We start from the raw sequence: 21,961 nt of genomic DNA, 5'->3' as shown, positions 1-21,961 counted from the left end.
GATCCAGTTAGTCTTTGCAAAAGGCCAAATATCAGGAACAATGCACTAGAGCAAATATATTTCCAATATGTGATTGAGGCAGTCCTAAAGCAATGGCGGAACATGGTCGAAGGAGTCTAGCCCAATGCTCACTATTTACATTGTAAACAGGTTAAGAAACAGCAGAGCTGTCAAGCCAGATCTAAAACATAACAGGTCAATCTGATTTCGCCTCAAACACAGAACTAAATTTCACGTTGAAAAACATGAAGGACATTTATTCTAGTTACCAGTTGTTATGCAACACCAAAATGTGTGTGCAATCACTGCGCTTGAATGTGCAAATACCTCTTTCCATGTTACAGAAGCGGCAGAAATACCAACAAATTAGCACATTTGTTATTACACCAGTTAAAAAAGGTGCTTGTGAAATGGCAGGGGCAGAAAAAAAAGCCAGCACTCAGCAGCCAAAGAGGGGAACTGGACAGCATCCTTCCAATGTGAAAGGGGGAAGAGTGGAAAGCAGGGCAGGGATCTTGCAATCACGCAATGTGTAAACTGTTTTCTTGTACTGCAGACTTCTTTAGCATGGGATCGATTCAAAAAGGCATTTACGAGAAATGAGGTTGTACTACAGCAGAACTATTTACGGACTCGTAGAAGCGAATTTAGGAATCGGGCCCGAAAGGTCTATTTACCATTTCATAGAATTGCAAAGAGGGCACAGTCCTTTCCGTTTTTTAACTAACTGTATATGAATATTCCTAGAGTATTCTCATTTTAGAGGTGTTGTGGCCAATCCATAAAACACTTGGAGTGTGTGAAGTAGTACAACAGGCGCAGAGCCTGCGTGAATCTGCAGCAACACGGAGAGGACTCGGACCCAAGAGCTGCCACAACCCCCGCTGGCTGCAAAGCCCACAGTTCACACAAGCACTGGCAGTGGCAGGGTAGCTAAAATGAGGAGGCCCCTTGCAGAATCTGGTGAGGGGTTCCAGAGTCCACCAGATTTCAGGTATTTTCTTTGTGTAAATAGTTTTTATTGGAGTTTTTATACATTCAACATAAAACATGGCTTTGGGCTGAATGAGGCCCCTTGAAGTACTGGGGCTCCCTCTGGACCGCAGGGGCCTCCGTTATGCCCAGCACAGACAGAGGGTGGTCCTCCCCGGGTAATGCGCCTCGAAAAGATGTATACATTAGGCTACATTTGTTTTGCAGCGTGTGAGTCAGTGTATACTTGCTGCAATGGCAGACTTATTAGAAATGTTTGCAGCAATATTTCACGTTCCCGGCCAAGTGCAAGGCAGCTCCTGCAGTGAAGTTATTCCATTGGAGAGAAGAGAACCCCATGCAAGCGTTCATCTTTAGATTACCCAATGCTTTCCATGTTGTGGTTTCTTTTGTGGGGGAAAACTCAAAACTACTGCACCCTTTACTGAGCCTATTCTTTTGGCAACACCAGAAAATGTTTTTGCAATGGGGCCAAGCTTCTCAACTACACTATTTAATCAATGTCCCACAGATTTATCTATGCACATTATTTTTACTCTAAAAGTCTCTTGCAGACAAGACAGTAAGCTCGGCAGGATTTTGGTTCTCTCCTGTTTTAAGTTTACAAAGTTGCTGAAGTGCAACTAGTTCTAACACCCATATGTGTGCTGTCTGTTCGTAGGTAGCTTCCTATCTTCATTAATTGATGGGTTTTTTCCCTTCTCAATAATTGGGGATTTCTAGAACGAAATTGTAGAAAAGTCACCCTTGGGCACTGCTTACAACGCATGGGGCACATATTTTGTGGGCTGCGAGGATGGCGCCGGATTGGGCTACCACTCTGTCTATCATAAGTTAGCCGCTACATCGTCCGGGCACCAATGGAGGCTTTGAAATGCTATTGCCACGAATGTCACACGTTATGGGACGGATGGGTGCAATTTCTACTTTATCTCTTCAGGGCAGCACAAGCAGGTGGTGAAACCCACCTCCTTCACCTAAAAATCACATAAGCAGTTACGTTCATCACAACTAATGGTAGCCGCATCAGTAGGTCACCTGGTGACAGCAACTATTTTAGAGATGGGTAGCTACCAGCAGAGTCTCATATAGAGGATTCTCCAAGTTATAGAGCCTGACAACACGTAGGGATAGCTCGAGCAGCATGGAGGATGCAGAGCTTTAACAGTATTAAAATTGAGGTAACAGTCCCATCCCCGCACTTCGGTAGTGCGAGGTCCTCTTGGCATGAATACTCCAAGCCTGGCTATTAGTTGGCCATGCTACGTCTGGTAGCAACATGTGCCTAACTGAGATGTTTTGGGGTCATTCATAAAAATATAACCTCCCAAATATTAAACATGGTTGCAGCTTTTACAACCCACGCACAGGGATATTCTCTTATGTTTATATGAAGCAGGACGTGGAACGTTCTGAATACGCTTAAGGTACTCCAGTGTCAACGGGAGAATCGAAGGAGGGAGTACATTTGCCCCTTCCCATTACAAGAACTATCAACACAAACTGAACCGGGTCACACTACACCAGTAAACGCATCGGCACTTGGAAAGTCTATTTGCCTTTGACTCCGAATGCGCACCAACGTTTGCTAATTGGCCTCCATGCCCAAGCCTCGCATAGAGACGACCATCAAAGTACCGGTCAAATCCTGGATCATTTTATAATAAATAAGGGTACATATTGTTAGTAATAAATATGTAATGCCTGGAACATTTTGTGCGGTCAGCAATCTATGGAGGCTAAGTCAGTTAGCCTCATAAGAATAATTCTAGTTCTGTTAAACAAATAAGATTGTGCCGCGAATCCAGAGAAATTAGGTAGCAGACATTGCGCTGCGGGATAACTTTGTTGGTTAATTTATTTAAACAACTTTGATATTCTTTCTTCAGAAACAGATTTCTTTCATCAGAGAGTGGTCTGTGATCAATCAGCAAGTTCATGTTCAATGTATGGAACTGATAAGTTGACTCAATTATATTCAGTAGTGATCCCAACTTCAACACGGGCACCCCTGAAAAAACTGTCATTACATGGCACAAACGTCAGGTCTCGGTTATTAAATAATTGCTAAGTTACTTAAAACCATTGCAATTAAAATATAAATATATAATTCCATTCTCGCGATTCTCAGGGTCTGAAGACATGACATTTAATAAAACGTATTCATCAGTGTGAAGAAAAAAAAAAAAGTTTGGTGGATTTTCCACAATCAAAGTTTTAGGGTAAAGATTTACCCAGAAAGGGGCTTCCTTCGAAAAAGTAGCAGACTCCTACAAAGGCATATCTTTTCCTGTTCTCAACAAACCTTGCCACTATGTTTAACTGCTAACTTGTGCAGGAGCTTGCGGTACAAAAAGGGAGGTGAGAGCATGGAAAATTGGTATGAAAACTCCCAAAAAGCGCCATTGTTCATAGGGCTGTACAGAAAAGGATTGTGCCACCTGAAAAAAAAATATTTACTTGGTGAAGAAACTTAACTGTTAGAGTGCCTGTGCACCAGAGCCCTAAGCAGGCTTTCATTTGTGTCAGAAGCATCAAATCTTCACTGATTGACCCACACCTCGATCAGTAGTCCAGTGCTTTCCCATCCACTGCCATTAGGTTGGAAGAGCTGGATGGGGGGGGGGGGGGGGGGGCTTTTAACAGGAAGATCTGACCAGGTGTGCAAGCAACGTGGAGACACATGGACTTCAATTAGGAGTTTCCAGAGGTAGCAGCTTCTACCCAGGGTTTGCACTTTGCTGGCCTTGGTCTGAGGTGTCATGAGGGCATTAACAGGAACAAAACATTAAGCACCTTCCATTTTCTGTGCTTTCTTCTTTTTGCTGTGAATCTAGCCTTTAAAAAGCAAAAGGGAGACTGTGGTGGGTAGCATTGGATGAGGGGACAACCTTGAGAGGTCTTTCAGGAGGAAAGGGTTTGCTGGCACGCCGCCCCTGGTGTTTCTGTGAGACGGCGTCCATACATTCTTCCTGCAAAATGAGTCCTTCAGGGCCGGGCTGGGAACCAAAAGCAGCCCTGGAAAACAATGTTGTCAGACCGGCCTCCATACGGTGCATAATGAACGAGCACACAAGTGAGTCAACCAACAACTAAAAGGGGGGCTTGAGCGAGGTTTCCCCCCCCCCCATCCCCCAAAGAAAATTTGGAGGAAAAATGGTGCATTTTACAGGACACTTTGTTATATTTTCAATTGTATTAGCTCTTAAAGCATAGTAAATGAGGACCTTACCGTGCACCAGGATATAACAATCTTTGTTGGGGTTCTTCAAGGATTCCCTCACTCTCACCCTCCAATAGAGCCTCTCATCTGTCCATAGCCACTATCTCATGTGTATCTTATTTGTTTGAAGCAGTGTAGGGTGTCGGAGCACTTCAAATCACATATACAGACAATCTTGTAAATTCGTGTATAGAAAATGTTGCAAAGATAAGGAGAACTACAAGGTGTAGGATTCACGTCATCCACACTGGTAGGCATTTTTTACATGTGCTTGGTCTGTAGAAGCAAAAACTCTGTATTCAGAATCTAACACAGTGGTTAGGGTGTGCTTTCCTTATAAGAATGTATTTCTACCCACACAAACCCCTGTTCGCAACATTAGGGTAATGAAAGACTCGGAAAAACATAACTTTCCAACCTGTACCATGCAGTTTGCATGCAGCGGTTTGATGGCAGTTCATAGCTCACTGTGCTAGATTACGATTATAACTTGTGAACTGCATATTAACAAAGGGACCTCTGTGACAAAAAGAGTAACACCCTGAGCTATGCACATAAAATACTGTTTTGTGATCTACATGGTACACGTGCTTTGTAGCAGGCATATTAACCCTCTGCGCTACCTTTGATGAGTCGAAACTGCGACTAGACAAAATTCAATCTCTCTCCAGCAGGTATTAATCACCAGAGTTATCTTGACACTTTTACTGTTGCCTGAAAACTGTTTAACATACAAGGAACTTTGCAGCAAGTGCTTTTAACCCCTTGCATGCTGCCGCGATTCTGCTCCTGTGCGGCACATTCCGATCACGGTGCGGTCATGACGGCCGGGAGCCGTCATCAGCACACGAGCACTGTGTGCCATGACGGCTCCCGGCCGTCATCAGCATGCAAGGGTTTAAAACTGCTGCACTGCCACATAACTGCCCCCCAGAAACAAAATCACCCTCCAGCCTCCTTGGGAAACCCCGATGCCTGGTATGGCCAGTCCGGCCTTGGCGCCCTTACCACAGAAAGGATGGACAGCACTTTTAAGATACTGTGGATGATAGGCATGGTTGTTCTTGTTGGTGCATCAATTTGTTTTGGTAAAGTCCAATAACAAACAAAAATCCTTCTTGCTGAAAATTCTTTAAAAATATATGGCAATGTAATAAATACCACTACCGAAGCAGACAGTTTTGGAAAGGATGCTGTTAAATATATTAAAGGAGTGTGCGGTTTGCTTATAGAAATGTTGGCCAGGGTCTTCACAAACCCTTCTGCAAAGAAAGGAGTCTCTACAAAGGCAGCCAAGTTCTGAGCGCTGGACTCGTGGATAAGAGCCAGGACTTTATATATAAATAATTAAAGGAAGATCGGCTGCCAGATGACCGAAGCTGTGAAGAATTCGGATTCCGGCAGAGGCTCAACCAGCCATTCCAAGAACTTCTGTTCCAAAATGTTATTTCAAAGTAACCTACCTATACACATCTGACAGCGATGGACTGGCCTGATTTTTTCCCCTCAAGGGACATAAAAAAATAAATATAAGCGTATTTGTATAAATACAACCAGAAGATAGCTAGGCATGTTGTACTTTCTTTTTCTCTGTTAATTTCTATCCTAACCCTGCGACACAGATCTCGTAGTGTGAGTTCCTACAGACAGAATTTGATAAATACTAGGCCAAAAACAGCAGAAGTCAATGAACCTCATATACTTCTCAGCGAACAGAGGTGGAGACAGTAACGGACCTATTCTTGGCCAAGGTGAGTGACACATATATACTACTAATCAAGACCAAAATATGTTTTTTCTTTTTCTTTTTATAAATCGATATAGTTACAAATGTCTTAGTAATATAGTATGGTTTATATGCATTAAGCTTTGGGGATGTTGCATTTCAACTTTGTGATGCTCTGAATATATACATCCATTTACAAGAAAAACGTTCGCCTCTTAGGTCTAAATTGAAAGCAGAGTATAACAATTGTGAATTTTGGTTTTAGGTCATGCAATTTTTTTAATATATTTTGTTACGTCGTTTACGTGTTGTAGGTTTGTGTTGCCTTGTCGGCACAATATCATACAATAAACTATGCTGATTTTGAACTGTGTTGAGGCTATTCAACTGTGACAATTTTGACCGCCTACTAAGCAGATTCACTGCAAATACCTCATGGAAACATTCTATGCAAAATGGGAAGTAAGACTGAATGAAACCTGGGAGTTTCATTTTAGCTGCTGACGAAATGCGTGTGCAGTTCATAATAGTTTTGGCTAATGCCTGATCATTCAGCCTGCCATTATGATATTGAATTGGGTTATCAAGGTTACATTTTTACAAACACGTTTGAAAAGCAGGAGATAGTTTAATGAACTTTATGGCTCTTTAAATCAGATTTTTCAGCAAATAAAGTTGGCACGGGCTCAAGATAAGGGCCTGGCAGGCTGCACTGCAGAGGACCAGACTGGAAACCAAATTCAGCCTCGAAAAGAATGCTCACATCACTCCCACACTGCAGAAGGCAATGACTAACCGACTATGGACATGTGAGCTTTCATGGTTGGTAGATGGCAAAACCCATCCAGATCTGAAAGCAGGCCCTCAAACAGCAACCTGGCATAGAAATGCCAAAGTGGTAATTTGGCCTGGTACTGCACAACCGTGGAAAATAAACTCGTAGTCTTCATCTGGGGAGAAAGGGTGGTATGGGGGTTCTAGGAAAGACGTCTCTCCTAGGCAAGATGTCAGTGTGAAAAAGGGCATCAGAAAGCTTGCCATCTTAAATGTGTCTGTAGGAGGTGTAGTATCATCGACATATGTACTGCGCTGAGTGGGTGGGATGTTGAGAAAGCTAGTCTACCCATGATCTTCTCACTTTTATTATCACCTACAACTGCAGCACTGTTTAAGCACTGCAGTGCATACGGGGAAATGTCCGTCGGCATAAGAAACGGGGTCCAAAGTCTGCATACCTTTTTCACCCAATATTAAAAAGGGACGCCGGGTAAATCCAATGGATCTCAAAACCCATGCTGACATTATTGATCTCTTACTATTGTGGTGGTGGTGATTGGTAGAGATCCCAGGCTGTGAACAGAATTGTGTTTTTCTCTACACTTTGAGGTTGCATAATTATATCTGGTGGCCTGTGCCTGGCTTTTATGTAACAAGCCAGAACAATCTGGGGTTTTTGGTGTCTGCTTGCTTCATTTCAACCAACTGGACTGACACCAGACAACAATGTTTCGTTAAAAAAGAAATGTAAGCGTTACTTGCTGACATGGAGTAATCTATCAGCATTAGTGACTGGTGTACATTTCTAGGTCTTCAACTGGAGTTCAATCTCTAAAACAGAGCTCGCAGGTTTCCCAGATCCATGCATGGGTGGCTTATCCAGTCCAGGTTTTTTGCCCTGAAGGTTTCGAATGGCAATCCTGGTTATCTCACTGGAATTTCAGGAATACCAGTAAGCAAAGAAGCTTTTCCTAGATCCACATGGACCTGGGAAACTCAAGAGCTCGCTCCAGGGCTTGTCTTTTGTCATAGTGGACTGAAAAGGTTGATAGTTATGCAATTTGGATCAGGATCCGCACGAGCTGTCGGAGGGCAGCAAGGGATCCTTCGCTGCATACCGTGTGACGCTTGTTGGACCTCGACAAGGAGACTACACAGAAGATGGTGCATAACTTCTAAGACCTCGCTCACACACACACACAAGGGACCACGTGTGGTGCAACAAACTTTGCAAGAGTCTAGTTCTAAGTTTCAAAGGGGCACCGCGAGTGAGGTAGAACATAAAACCCCAGCTTCACAGAGGAAGAAACACCCATCACTAAACACTGATGAGCAGCTACCCAGAGAAAAGCTTCACCCTACTGACCATGGAGGTGACCACAAATACAAATGCCTACTCATTTGATAAAATATATATAAGCCCAACGTCTTTTAGGAAAGTGCTATACATAGACATGTTTCTAAAACTTTTTTTTTTTGGGGGGGGGGGGGGACATTTGTTCTAAATGCTAGGTTGCAACAAGTCATCAAGATGTTCATACTAGGGTTAAAGCCCCCCTTCACAGTCTTTGAACAGCCATGCAGACTGGTCATGTTTGATCTACTGTATGTTTTCATCCTCTGAACTCTAATGTGCAAGCACACTGAAGGTACTCCACATTTGTATACTGCTGCTCAACAGCAGAGCTCTGCCGACAAGAGGGGTCACTGAAGAGAACTCCAAGCCTGAGTGAAAGTGGCGTCTTCTCTCTCATCCAGGGCTATTTAAGTGATTGGGATGGCAAAGGCGTGATTCTTGGTCACGGACACATGCCTTTCTTCTTGTACCCTTAGTAAAACTGTCTGAGCAAATGTACTGATCATTTCAATTGAAAATGTGATGTGTGTAATGACCGTGTGCTACAACACACTATGCATAGTCCATTTTATTCTTCTTTGCCCACTCCACGCCACTCTACTCTCACCGCTCCACTTTACACCACTCTGTGCCGCTTTCCTTTATTCTGCACCCCCATGCCTAGGCACTCTGTGACACTGCACTCTACAGCACTCCAGTCTGGGCCACTCCACTCTACTTTGCACAACTCCACTTTACACTACTCACTCTATGCCACTCTGAAATTCTGCACTATGCAAATAATACTCTACTTTGTACCACTCAACTTTACGTCCCTACACTCTATGTCAATCCACTGCATTCCACTCTAATCTACTCTGACCCACTGCACTAAACACCAATTTACTCTCGCCACTCTACACTGCACCACTCCACTCTGAAACAATCTACTCTACGTCACTGCACTGTATGCCTCTGTACTCTACACCACTGCGCTTCACGACACAGCACTTTGCACTACTGCACACTATGGCAATGCAGTCTACTCTGCATTACTGCACTCTATATCTCTCCACTCTATGCCACTGCACTCTTCACCAGTCTGCACCACAGCACTCTCTACTACTCTACCTCACTGCATTCTACTCGTCACCGCTCCATTTCATCATACACCACTCTGATCTATGCCACTGCATTCTACAACACTGCACTCTATGCACCTATACTCTGCAACACTCTACACCAGAGGTCTTCAAACTTTGTGATGCCGAGACCCCACTGTCAAACATTTTTATGTGCAAGGACCCCCTCATGACAAATATTTCTAGAACCTTGTACTCCTCATTAAAGATAACCATAAACCCCCCAATTCCCCGGCAATATAGTGGGGAAAAAATATTAAACAATGTATTCTGCAAGTTTTTTTTTAGGTTTTTCACCGTCAGTTAGCTACATATAAAATATCGGGCAGCTTAAATGAAAACGAAATTTTAAAAAGTTGTTACTCAGTAGGAAATGCATGATAGTTCATTACGAAACCTCTGTTAGTTAATGCACTCTAGAGGTCTGTGTGTATCAAGAGATCCACAGAATTAAAACGTGGTTGTTGCAGTGGAAAATACGGACTTGTGTATTTTTAGTACTATGGAGGTCACAGACTTAATATCCGAGTCATTATTTTACACACAATATAAGATAGACTGCTACAAAACACACAAAAAGGTTTACGATAAAATGGTGCTTCCAAAATACAGATTTTAGTAATTCCCAGACTCTACGTAATGCAATTGTTTTACATAACTGTCCCTTCAACACCTCCTCAGGGGAAGTAAGCGCTATGTACATACAATTAAAAGCACATACTTCACAGCTTAGTAGTTTACTCTTAGTTCTCCCACTCAAAAAGAATAAATATTTGTCATCACAAAGCTTCAAGTGATTCCAACTAAAGCCAGTACCGGCTCCCAAGCATCCGTTACATTTGCAAATTACCCTTTACACTTGCAGATTAACTCATAGCGCACATTTGCATTTCTTTCAGCCAAGCAGGCACCATGGCAGGAAGGCTTGTTTAGCTGTCTGCCCGTCTTTGGTTTCACAGCACAGGACACTCCCTGAATGACACTTCAGCTGAAGCATTTTTACTATTGGAATTAACCGTCCTGGGAGAGTAGTCTTTTTTCAAAAAGTAGGGTAATGGTTGTCATAACTCCTTTTGTGCCGACAATAAGTCTGGGGAATGCGCGCCCCCTTTCCATGACTCCATGGCCCCACTTAGGGGTCGCGCTCCACAGATTGAAGACCTTTGCTCTACACCAATGCACTCAGCCAGTCCACTCTATGTAAAGCCACTGCACTCTACACCTCTGCACTCTACCTGCACCACTGTACTCAATGCCACTCCGCTCAACACTACTCTACTCAGCTGCACACTATGCTACTCTGACAGCAGGGGTGGGGAATTCATATCGCCCGACGCCCAGGACATATTCTTTGCTGCCAGGGACAACAAGTCTTTATGTTTTTATTGTACCTCGGACAAGTAGGCTCAACTTCCTTCAGCAGAAACCTTTCCCAGAACAGAACTCTCAAAATCCCGCTAAGCTGCTTCCAATTGCGTGCCGAGTTTATTGGGATAACTTTCTACGACGTAATAGTCCTTTGCTTCACTGACAATGCCCAGAAATGCTTCCCTCCTTTCTGAGCACAGCGCAAGGAAACTGACATCTCTTTGAAGGTTGCAGGGCCGGCCTGACTTACGCTTTTGGAAAGAAAAAAAAAAACTCTGCTTACACGGTTTCATTTAGCATGAAGGCTGCCACTCACAACTGCACTCTGAAAGCATTTAGGCCCGTCACCGTTGCTTGCTAGCAGAATGTGCAAGTACTGCCTTTCACAATAATCCTGTGTTTCCGAGTCTCTGCGCTCCCCAAAGCCTGCCTCGGTGGCCCCTTCCTTCAGAGGTCATTGTCCTTGGTGTAAAGCACGTGGCCCATCACCACCAGCAGCCAAGATCGCGGATGCTCTTCCCCCCAAACCCCCTCCCACTGTAGCTATTAATGTGATCATCGGAGCTATTGTCAGATCTCAGCCCACCAGGTAAAAGGCAGCAAAAGCGTAGTAAAATATAAATGATAAAGTTGCATTTGTAAAGTTGAATTTTCCAAAAACTTTGACGGTAGACAAAATATTGTGCCCAGCCCCACGTCAAAAAAGTGTTGTCAAAATCCACTTTTTGATGCGGGGCCTCGCACAATATTAGAACATTAAGTTTATGGAAAATTCATCTTTACAAATGCGACTTAAGCATTTATATTTATATTTTTGCCACGCTGTTGCTGCCTCTCTTACCTAGTGGACTGAGCTCTGATAAAATACCACACTAAACCTATTTATGTGTGTGTTTGTGAGCATGGGCGCATTATTTTATAGGATTTTGACAACACTTTTTAAAGTTTTAGTTAATTGAAAGCTCCTGAGGTTCTAAAGCTAAATCTACTGACTAAGGGACCCCCACCAATAAAACCTGGGCTATAGTGAACCCCTGCCTACAGCAGCAGTGAGTTTTTTATGGGCCTCTCATCTACAACTTGGCAGATAAGAGATGATTAACTAAAAGAAAATAGAAGATGGGTTGCTAGAAAAGGGAGTGAAGGATGGAAGAGGGGCAAAGGATAGATGAGTGGGTGAATGTATGGGTGGATGAAAGGATGGATGGACGAGTGGGTAAAAGGATGGATGGATGATTGGGTGAAAGTATGGATGAGTGGGTGGATGGGTGGGTGAAAGGGTGGATGGGTGGGTGAAAGGGTGGATGGATAATTGGGGACGGGTGGATGAGTGGGTGAAAAGATGGATAGGTAAGAGAATGGGTGGCTCTGTGTATGTGAGAAAGAATGTGTAGCTGGGTGGATGAAAGGATGACAAAGTAAATAGAAATCTGAGATGGATGGATCGGTGGGTAAAATGATGGACGAGTAAATAAATATAAATAAAAGTCTGAATGGATAGAAGGATTTCATAGTAATTTAAAATCTGAGTGGATGGATTTATGGCAAAGTAAATGAAAATCTGAGCGGATGGATGGATGAATAAATGAATGGCAAAAGGAAAAATTGATGGTTGAAAGGAGTTATTGATTGATGGGTAAGTCAAATGATGGATGCATGGGTGGATGGATGCATGCATAGATTGTGGATGGGTGAACAGATGGGTAGATGTATCGAGTGGCCAACGGATGGATGGAACGGGGAAGAGTGAATGAATGACAGAATGGAAATGTGAAATGGACATGAGCAGATAGATGTAGCATGAAAGAATAATGGACAGATGCTTGGATGGAAGTGACTAAAAAGGAATTTTAGGGAGGTTTGAGCTCACTTACATCACTTGTTTGGTGCTGTCAGAGTATTGTTCAAAGTGGGGGTATTTTAACTTTCTGGCTACTCCCTTGAATAAAACCATCAAAGGGCTTTTCCCTTTACTTAGCAGCAGAGTACGACTGTAAATCACACACCATAATGATCTTTTCTTTTCATGAGAACCCCACCTTCGTATCACTCGTCACATAGAGGATACTACCTGTGCAAATGGAATAAGCTGTGCAAGCGTGGCCTGTGCAAAGCTTGATTTGTGCACTATACTGAAGATGCTAGGAACAATGGTAATGCAAGGCTCAACTATGTCTTACGTGAGATCCACATGGTACCCGAGCTACACTGCGTATGATCTTTACAGTGACCTGCGCAGGACATGAGCTGTATAATAGTTATGAACAGTGCTGTGCATGATTCATGTAAGGGGAGGGATAGTGCATGAGTGAATTGTTAAATAGAAGGTGTAAAGTGTATGAGATGCACTATAGAGGATATAAGTTGCTCTAGAGATGAGGTTTGCCATGCCCGTGGGTTGTGCAGGAGCTATGCAGAACACTAGCTGTGTGGAGTTTGAGCTTTACTTTGCATGAAATCTGCATGGTATGACTTGGAAGAGGCAACTAAGTAAATTGCTGTGAAAGGCATGACCTTTCTTCTTAACATCTTTAATGACAAGTCAGTGCCTGCTGTAACCATAGTACCTTAATAGTTTGTTAAATGGCCCGTCTTCGGCGTTTTCTAACTGATGCATTTTTACTTGCTGGTTTCCTCAAATCCCCCCATCGCCTCTGAAACAAATTGGTAGTTTCTCAGGGAAATAATATAGTGACACATTTGCATTTGTTTGCTAGAGGTATGATCGCCCACAGTTTATTCGGCTTGTCGGGGTGCTAATGTTTAAAAAAAATTGTGTAACATGTTCATGGGTCAAGTGCATTAAAGTTCAGTCGAGCAGAGAATTCAAGTCAGATACATTCAAACACTGTCAGCAGGAATCTCAGCTTGCATTACTGATAGGGGATCCAATAAAAGCAGTTGTGCATGGTCTGATACATTTACAAGTTGTGGCTGTGTATAGCTTCCAGAAGACTCCTTTATTATGTGAAAGTGTATAAAGAAAAATGGAAGCAAGAGTGTCTGTTTTCAAAATAAAATCACCAATGTACCCCAAACAATGTGCTCCTTGAAAAAGCGACGAAGAGAGCAAAATAGTTGCAACTTAAAAATGGTTGTAGTGTGCAGAAAGCTACAATGCAGAGTTTGAAAACATTAACTACCATTGCACTAAGGAATCATTTAATACATCACCTTTGGTGCATGTCAATATTTTAAAAACAAAATAAAGGCAAATCAAAGTAAAACTACTTAAAGAAAAATAATTAGGCCCCCCACTCATAACAGAATGTAAAAAATGTGCATTAAAGATCTATTAAATTGCATTGGTGCAGAATTAAGACTTTCCGAAATTCATAAGCGTTTACCTAAGTTGGCCTTGAAACCTACAAACCGTTCAATGTTCGTAAACACACTCTTTACAAACATATAATGTATTACCTTTTTCAGGGTGCAGAGGGGGTTAGAGAGGAGTTTATTGTGTCGTTAAACAATGTATGTTGCACACATGCACACATTTGCACCGCAATCTAGGTCTGGAAAAAACAACTCTTTTTGCTAGTGAATACTTTTATAGGTACAAACACAATCTTTGTGTGTCTAAGCCAAACTTACATGTATTGATAGCTTACATTTTGACTCTGTAACTAGATTGCCAACAAATTCTTGACAAACTATGAAAGTCTACATATTGGATATAGTGCTTGGCATATGATCACATTTCTAGCAAACCAGGGAACCAAGCTAGAGTGAGATGAAGGGAACTGTCCACAAATTACAATGTGAATAGTGTCAGACAGGGGCAGTCTCCTTGATCCTCAGTTGGTAACTGAGGCACTGGACTGGAAGTAGAATCTAAGTTTATTTACAGTAACATTTTGTGAAAATGAGTGAATGTTTACAAATATAATTGTCAGGGTAGTCCACAAGTCTCTTCCTCAGACTAGAAAGAGAGCATTGATACAATAAGGGCAGTGAACTTCAATATAATGAAAGTGCTGATATATTCAGAGGCTTACCATGACCTTGAGCAGAGCTCACTCAGAGACTGAATATTCAATAAATGTAATCAGTTCCATTGGGACAATAGTACACCAAACGCTGATTGCAGTTTTATGGATATGTTCTTATATTTCCCATGACCGGGACCGCTGTCTCTAATAATATAGTAAAATGAGCCCTGACATAATCAGAAAGGTTGCTATCCAAACTCTTATATGAGAATACGGTCATGAATTGAAACCTCATTGTTTGCTACCAAATGGGACAAGTAGATTTTTTTTAAAGGACAAGTAGATTTCTGAAACATTTTGTCCTTCGGACAAGAAGATATTTTATAACATTCCACACCCCTGTACTCTACACCACTGTAGTCTGCAACACTACTCTGCAACACTACTCTGCAAAACTGCACTCTAGGCCACTGAATTCTATGCACTAAACTCTGCATACTGCTTTGTATGACAATGCAATCTACGCCTCTCTGCATTACTCCACTCTATGCCACTGTACTCTGCAGCACTCCACTGTACTCTATTCTACTCTGTACCACTCTACACCACTGCACTCTACTATGCAAAACTCTAATTTACGTCACTGCATTCTACGACGCTGCATTGTACTCCACTGAATTCTATGCCGCGGCACTGGACGCCACTATACTCTGCAACACCCAAGGTAAATGCACTGTACACCAGTCCACTTTGCACAGCTTCACTCTATGCCACTCTAATACACTGGACTCTATGTCACTCCACAACTCTCCTCTATGCCACTAACTTTGAGCCATGCTGAACAGCACTGCTGGTGTGCAACAAGGCTAAAACACCTTGGCAAAGCCAATAGCTTTTTCATAGCCAGACCTATTGGCTTTGCCAGAGCTTATTTCTGTTCATTGATGTGACTGGACAAACTTTAAGATCAAGAGTCGAGATATAGGAGCTAGAGTCTTTAGCAAGGAACCAATGTGTGTTCTGCGCCACCATGCTGCCGCTTCCTTATGATTTTTGTCCGATTTGGGGTAAATGCCTTTTCACTTCGAGTAATTCTTGTTACAAAGGGGTGTAGGCCAACCTGCAATATTGTTAGATGGACATTCTTCCTAGATTTAATGTGTTGTTAGCAAGCTGAAAGAGGCACAGTTAGGTTTCAGACTGTCTGCTTTTGAAAGAACGAGCCATTTGAGGTTATCGTCTTTTTCGTAAAAAATGTCATCCAAGCAGTTTCCGAGCTCTGGAGTGCACCTGGGGGTGGAGCCCAGACATTATTCTGATGGGTCCTTGGTTGTGCCTGTATCATCTGAGGTGTGCTAAACTAGTCGGGTGCTCTCGGCTGCCTACATTTCTGCTCACTAAATTCTCCACTGTCATGGGCGCCGATTTTTATGGGGGTGTTCGATTTCTTTCTTCCATTGCCCTTTAAGGCTTCTGGCTTCAGTTTTTGAAGTTGTGCGTTGATCAGCCTGCCTGACCGGAGCTTCACTCGATTGATTTTTCTACTCCCACAGCGCCCGACCGCAACTCTAGAATTGCATAACGGCCGATATTATTTATTTTCATTCCCTGCCTTGATTAGAGCTGAGCTGCACCGGACCTCAACCACTTACTCCCATAGCGCCCGGTTTCAATAGTTAACTACTCATCCCCATAGCGCTCCAACTCCTCCACAGTTGCACTGTCTGTCTCGCAGCGTAGCGCTTTTGCCACTTGCACCAATTAGCATAATCACATAGCGCTAGCCTCCATAACGTGCTGTAACGCTGAGCTCTGTCTGCTTTGCCTTTCATTTATTTGACTGTCTGTGCCCGATTTTGTTGATCAGTCTGTGCGTGTCATTTACACTGTGTGCCCCCATCTCTGCATTGGTTTTGGCCGACTGCCATCTTGTTTAGTCTCTTGTTGTTGTTGTTGTGAAGCCTTCCCTCCCCGGATATCCACCCCGCCTCCCGCCTCCCAGCTGCTCCGCCCTCGCCCCTCCCCCTCCACTATCCATATATGACCGATGCCAATACGCGCAGCGTTCACGCGCAGCGATCGCGCCCCAGGTAAGCCTGTCTACGCCCGTCCGCGCCTGGACCGCGCCCAGCGCCAGACCCCCTGGTCCCCGCACCACCCACCCCACCCGCATCACATACAACGCCTCCACCCTCTTAGCCCTAAACCCTGGCCGCCTCCCCAACTGCGCCCTAGCCGCTCCTGGATTCACCCATGGACCCTTCACATGCAATTCATGCAAGTATGACGGCACCAACACTATCTCCTCATCTACTAACGCCAAACAGAGATCTGACCCCAACCACCTAAAATGCATCCTGCTCAACACCCGATCGGTCCACAGGCACGCCATCGACCTCTGGAACCTACTAGAGACCATCTCTCCGGACGTCGCCTTCCTAACAGAAACATGGATGAACGCCTCCTCAGCCCCAGACATCACCATCGCCATCCCGGAAGGCTACAAGATCATTCGAAAAGACCGCACCCACCATACAGGTGGAGGCATCGCTATCGTCCACAAGAACTCCATCCGCATCTCAACCAGCTCAGACGTCAACCTCGCTAGTGCCGAGCACCTTCACTTCCAGATCCACACCGACCCCAAGACCACACTCAGAGGCACCCTCCTCTACAGACCACCAGGACCCCGTGCACAATTCAGTGAAGACACCACAGACTTTATCACCCCACACGCCTTCCCCTCCGAGGACTACATTCTATTGGGAGACCTCAATTTTCACCTGGAAAAGAGCAACGACCGCCACGCCACCACCCTTCTGGACAATCTCGCCAACCTCGGACTTAAACAACTTGTTAATACCCCTACTCACTACGCAGGTCACACACTCAACCCTATCTTCACCTCCAGCAAACATATCTCCTTCAGCCACACCACAGCTCTCCATTGGGCGGACCACAGCTGCGTTCACTTCACCTACAAAAAGACCACAACCCACAACCATCCTCAACCTACTCTGCGAAGAAACTGGAACAAAATCACCATCGACCAGATTACCTCATCACTTCTTCAAAAACCCCCCGCCCACTCCTCGAACCCCAACCAAGCAGCCATTAACCTCAATCAATGGCTAACCAACAGCGCCGACATCCTAGCACCTTTGAAAAAGCGTCAAATCAAACTAGGCAACAAAAACGCATCCTGGTTCAACGATGATCTTAAGAAATCCAAGAAACACTGTCGCTCCCTTGAGAAGGCCTGGAAAAAAGACCCAAACACCAGCACCGGAGACGCCTTCAAAAACGCCACCCGCATACACCACCAACTGATCCGGACCGCCAAGAGAGCCGCACTCAAAGACCGCCTAGACAACAACGCTCACAACAGCAAGGAATTATTCAACATCGTCAAAGAGTTTACCAACCCCACTGCCAACTCCAACGACATCACCCCCTCTCAAACCCTTTGCGACTCCCTAGCTTCGTTCTTCCACGACAAAATCGCTGACATCCACAACAGCTTCGACAGTCAACCCGAAGACCAACCCACACAACCTTCTGCTGCACCTTCACCCCCCTTGAACATCCTTAATGACTGGAACCCAATCTCCACGGAAGACACCATCAGACTGATGAACTCCATCCACTCCGGATCCACCAGAGACCCATGCCCTCACCACATCTTCAACAAAGCAGACTCCATCATAGCACCACACCTCCGAGACGTCATCAACTGCTCCCTCAACTCCGCCACCCTCCCTGAAAGCTGGAAACACACCGAACTCAGCGCTCTTCTGAAAAAACCCACAGCTGACACCACCGAACTCAAAAACTACCGCCCCATCTCGCTCCTCCCATTCCCGGCCAAAGTCATCGAGAAAGCTGTCAACAACCAGCTCGCCACCTTCCTCGAAACCAACAAATCCCTCGACTCTTCACAGTCCGGCTTCCGAGCAAAACACAGCACTGAGACCTCCCTCATCGCAGCAACAGACGACATTCGAACTCTACTGGACAATGGAGACAGTCGCCCTCATCCTCCTCGACCTCTCCGCAGCCTTCAACACAGTCTGTCACAGCACCCTGCTACAACGCCTCAGAAACATCGGAATCCAAGGAAAAGCACTTGAATGGATCACCTCGTTCCTTGCCGGAAGAACTCAGAGAGTCCGCCTCCCACCATTCAAGTCAGAGGCCACTGAAGTCATCTGTGGCGTGCCACAAGGATCTTCACTCAGTCCCACCCTCTTCAACGTATACATGAGCCCCCTCGCGGCCATCGCACGCCAACACAACCTCAACATCATCTCCTACGCTGATGACACTCAACTGATCCTCTCACTCACCAAAGACCCCAACACCGCCAAAACCAACCTACATGAAGGAATGAAAGAAGTAGCCGAGTGGATGAAGCACAGCCGTCTGAAACTGAACTCAGACAAAACAGAAGTCCTTATCTTAGGTACCTCCCCCTCCGCCTGGGGTCAACGCCGTTTCATCATCCTGCTTCAACATTCTTCGCATGCTCAAAAAAACATTTTGCTGGATCCCCACCGAAACTAGAAAAACGGTCACCCACGCACTGGTTACAAGCCGACTGGACTACGGAAACACCCTATACGCCGGTACCACCGCAAAACTTCAGAAAAAACTCCAACGCATCCAGAACGCAGCAGCCAGACTCATACTAGACATCCCACGTAAAGACCATATTTCTGGTCACCTGAAAGACCTCCACTGGCTCCCCGTCAATAAACGGATAACATTCCGCCTCCTAACCCACGCACACAAAAGCACTTTACGAACTCGGACCCGAATGCCTCGACATACGACTCTCCTTCTACACCCCCTCCCGCCAACTGCGCTCTTCCAACCAAGCCCTTGCTGCTGTACCTCACATCAACAAAACCACCATGGGAGGAAGATCCTTCTCCTACCTGGCTGCCAAAACATGGAACTCACTTCCCATTCACCTTCGCCTCACTCAGAACCACCTAACATTCAGAAAGCTACTTAAAACGTGGATATTCGACCAGTAATTACCCACCCCTCTTCAAGCGCCTTGAGACCCTCTGGGTATGTAGCGCGCTATATAAATTCATTGACTTGACTAGGTGTAACAATACACGGCTAAATTGCAACAGTTCGACGGCTTACCAGTGCTATAAAGGCTAGAAACATGGAGATGTAAAGCCATATTGGAGCATCGCAAAGGATGATGGGTATAATTATGCATATATAGCTGCCAAAAGAGGCCCATGACCTCACTCATGTGTAACAACTTTGTCAGGCCTGGGCCCTCGGCCTACATCACTTAAATGCAAGGACTGTCGCCGTTTTCACGTTATACTAAATGCCCCAGAATCCAAATGCTAACTGGCCTTGAGTGTCACTCAACATTGAGCCACTTGTCAGCTGTACATTTAAAATGGAGCCTGGATCTCAGGGTGCCACTTGCATTAATTGACCCTCTTGCTGCAAAGCCTGCGATGACCAAGGAACCAAGAAAACACAAGTTGTGAACTTAGCAATAAACAATCGATTGTATGCATAGTTACAAAGAGAGCCTTTTATTTTAGCCAACAGCATGTTGCATTTGGGGACTTAAAGTGACGGGTCTTACAATCCTAGCACAAAAATCTGCTGTTGGCTAAAACGAGAGATCTACCCGAAGGGGTCAGACATGAGAGGCCAGTTGGCAGGAAGGTTTACCAGAAAGGGGTGACAGGGCAACATCACGGAACAATGCAGCGTTGGGGAGGGAGGAATGTACACTTCCACAATGCAGTCACTGGTGTAGCGAGATACAACCAGTGCTGGCATTCAACATGTTGGTGGCCGTGGTTTCTCCCTCGCTGGAAGACAGAATGATATTTTATTATTTGAGTTGTTCTACAGCATTCTATCTCCGCGTCACCTAACAAGGCTAAGCTCCTCTGAAGAGGTGCATTTAAGCAAAATGGCACGCTAGGACATTGATCCAATGAAAGTTGAGCTGCATTAAACGGCTTAAACAAATATTGAAATACTAGAATGAGAAATGCAAGGACTACATCTACCATAATGCCATGGGGCCTTATTGAAGACACATGAAAAGTCCTGAGTCGATTTGAAAGAGTGCAACCGCTACTTTGCCAATGCACATACTGTGCCAATGCACAATCAGAAATGCACAGCTGTTTCCAGCTGTGCTATTTTATGATGAGCGAAACCTGTGACTTGACACACCTAATCCACCCGCCAAGCGATTTAACCAGCAGAGGTATTTAACGGTTATTACTCTCTGGAAACTGATGGATACACACTGATCTCTGCAGCAGGTGCCCCAACCCAAACGATATAGCTTTGTGTGTACAATCAAGTATGACATATGTACTCACACTTATTGTGGCAGTTGAAAAAACATTACATTGTGTGCGTGTGTGCGTTAACTGTAAGACTCATGACTCCACCCTCCTTCTCCTGGTACCCCTTGTCCCCAAATTACAGGCTCAAAGAGTAAATATGTTTCAACCCCTGGGCCCTGCACTGTCCTCACCTAGTTCTTTTTTTCCCATAATCCACTCCTGCGTTTTCACCCACCTCACTCCTCTTGACGCTCTACCCTCCTGCACTCACTTTCCCTGCCCATCAAGCCTCAGATCGCTGACAGTGTCCCAACTCCAGCCCGTGAGACGTTCCAGGTCTGCTAAAGGTGGTGGTCACTCAGGGTGGCCCAAAAGGTAGAACTATTTGGGGGTTTACATGTGCCAGACAAACAGGCTGTCAGTCTGCTCTGCACCCACGCCCCCTTCTCGCGTTTTACAAATGCAAAACCTCTCCCTCCCGAAGTACGAAGTTCTCCCACCCCCTCTCCCCTCCCAACAACCCCTTTCCCCCCACCTAGCTCGCCAGCGTTGCGCACTCTCGGACTCGTGGTGTCTCTCGACTGCCGTGACTCTACTCTCCCAGGCGCTCCCTTCTCCCCGTCCCCGCCCCCTTTCACCCCGTCTTTCATGCAGCCTTTGGGGGTCCCTTCTCTTACCCATGCCGGTGCTCGGGGGTTCAGCGCCTTCCAGTGACTGCAGTTCCCCAGTCCACGGGGAGGGACTTTAATCTCGCTGGAGCAGAGGCGTGGACCAGGAGGAGGGGACAGGGGCGGGCACGCGGCCAGGATACACCAACTGCAGGGCACGCACAGGAGCGGGAGAATGTTAGAGTCACGAGTTTATTTTTAATACATTTTTGGTTGTATTTTTTATAGCGTGCACTTGGCTTACAGCGTTTTACACGGGCACCGGAATATGTTACACATTTTTTATAAGGCACGGAGAGATGAGATTTTTGCAGAATTTCAAGATGTTCGAACACGACTTCCCAGTGTCATGCTTAATTTGTACTGGTGTTTGCAGTTGATTGGCACTACCAGTCATTTTCACGGATGAGTACTTATTTTTTGACCCAGAGCAAGAAGGATAGGGAAAC

General features: G+C 44.9%; 1 protein-coding gene across 2 annotated transcripts in view; it reads right to left on the bottom strand.

Moving 5' to 3' along the window:
* SELENBP1 (selenium binding protein 1) overlaps positions 1–21,612 on the bottom strand; it is a 143,082-nt gene extending 121,470 nt beyond the window's left edge. The window contains exon 1 of one of the 2 annotated variants that reach the window (XM_086947339.1): positions 21,522–21,612. In XM_086947339.1, coding sequence (XP_086803465.1) covers positions 21,522–21,525 — 4 coding nt within the window. In that variant the 5' untranslated portion in view covers positions 21,526–21,612. The remainder of the gene's footprint in view (positions 1–21,521) is intronic. The other variant, XM_086947340.1, reaches the window with a different exon arrangement.
* Positions 21,613–21,961: the final 349 nt, after the last annotated feature.

This window comes from Lissotriton vulgaris, chromosome 12 (assembly GCF_964263255.1).
Source record: "Lissotriton vulgaris chromosome 12, aLisVul1.2, whole genome shotgun sequence".
In the NCBI taxonomy this organism is placed as follows: Eukaryota; Metazoa; Chordata; class Amphibia; order Caudata; family Salamandridae; genus Lissotriton; species Lissotriton vulgaris.
The sequence above is the reverse complement of the archived record's forward strand: the minus strand, read 5'-3'. Positions and strand labels throughout refer to the sequence as shown.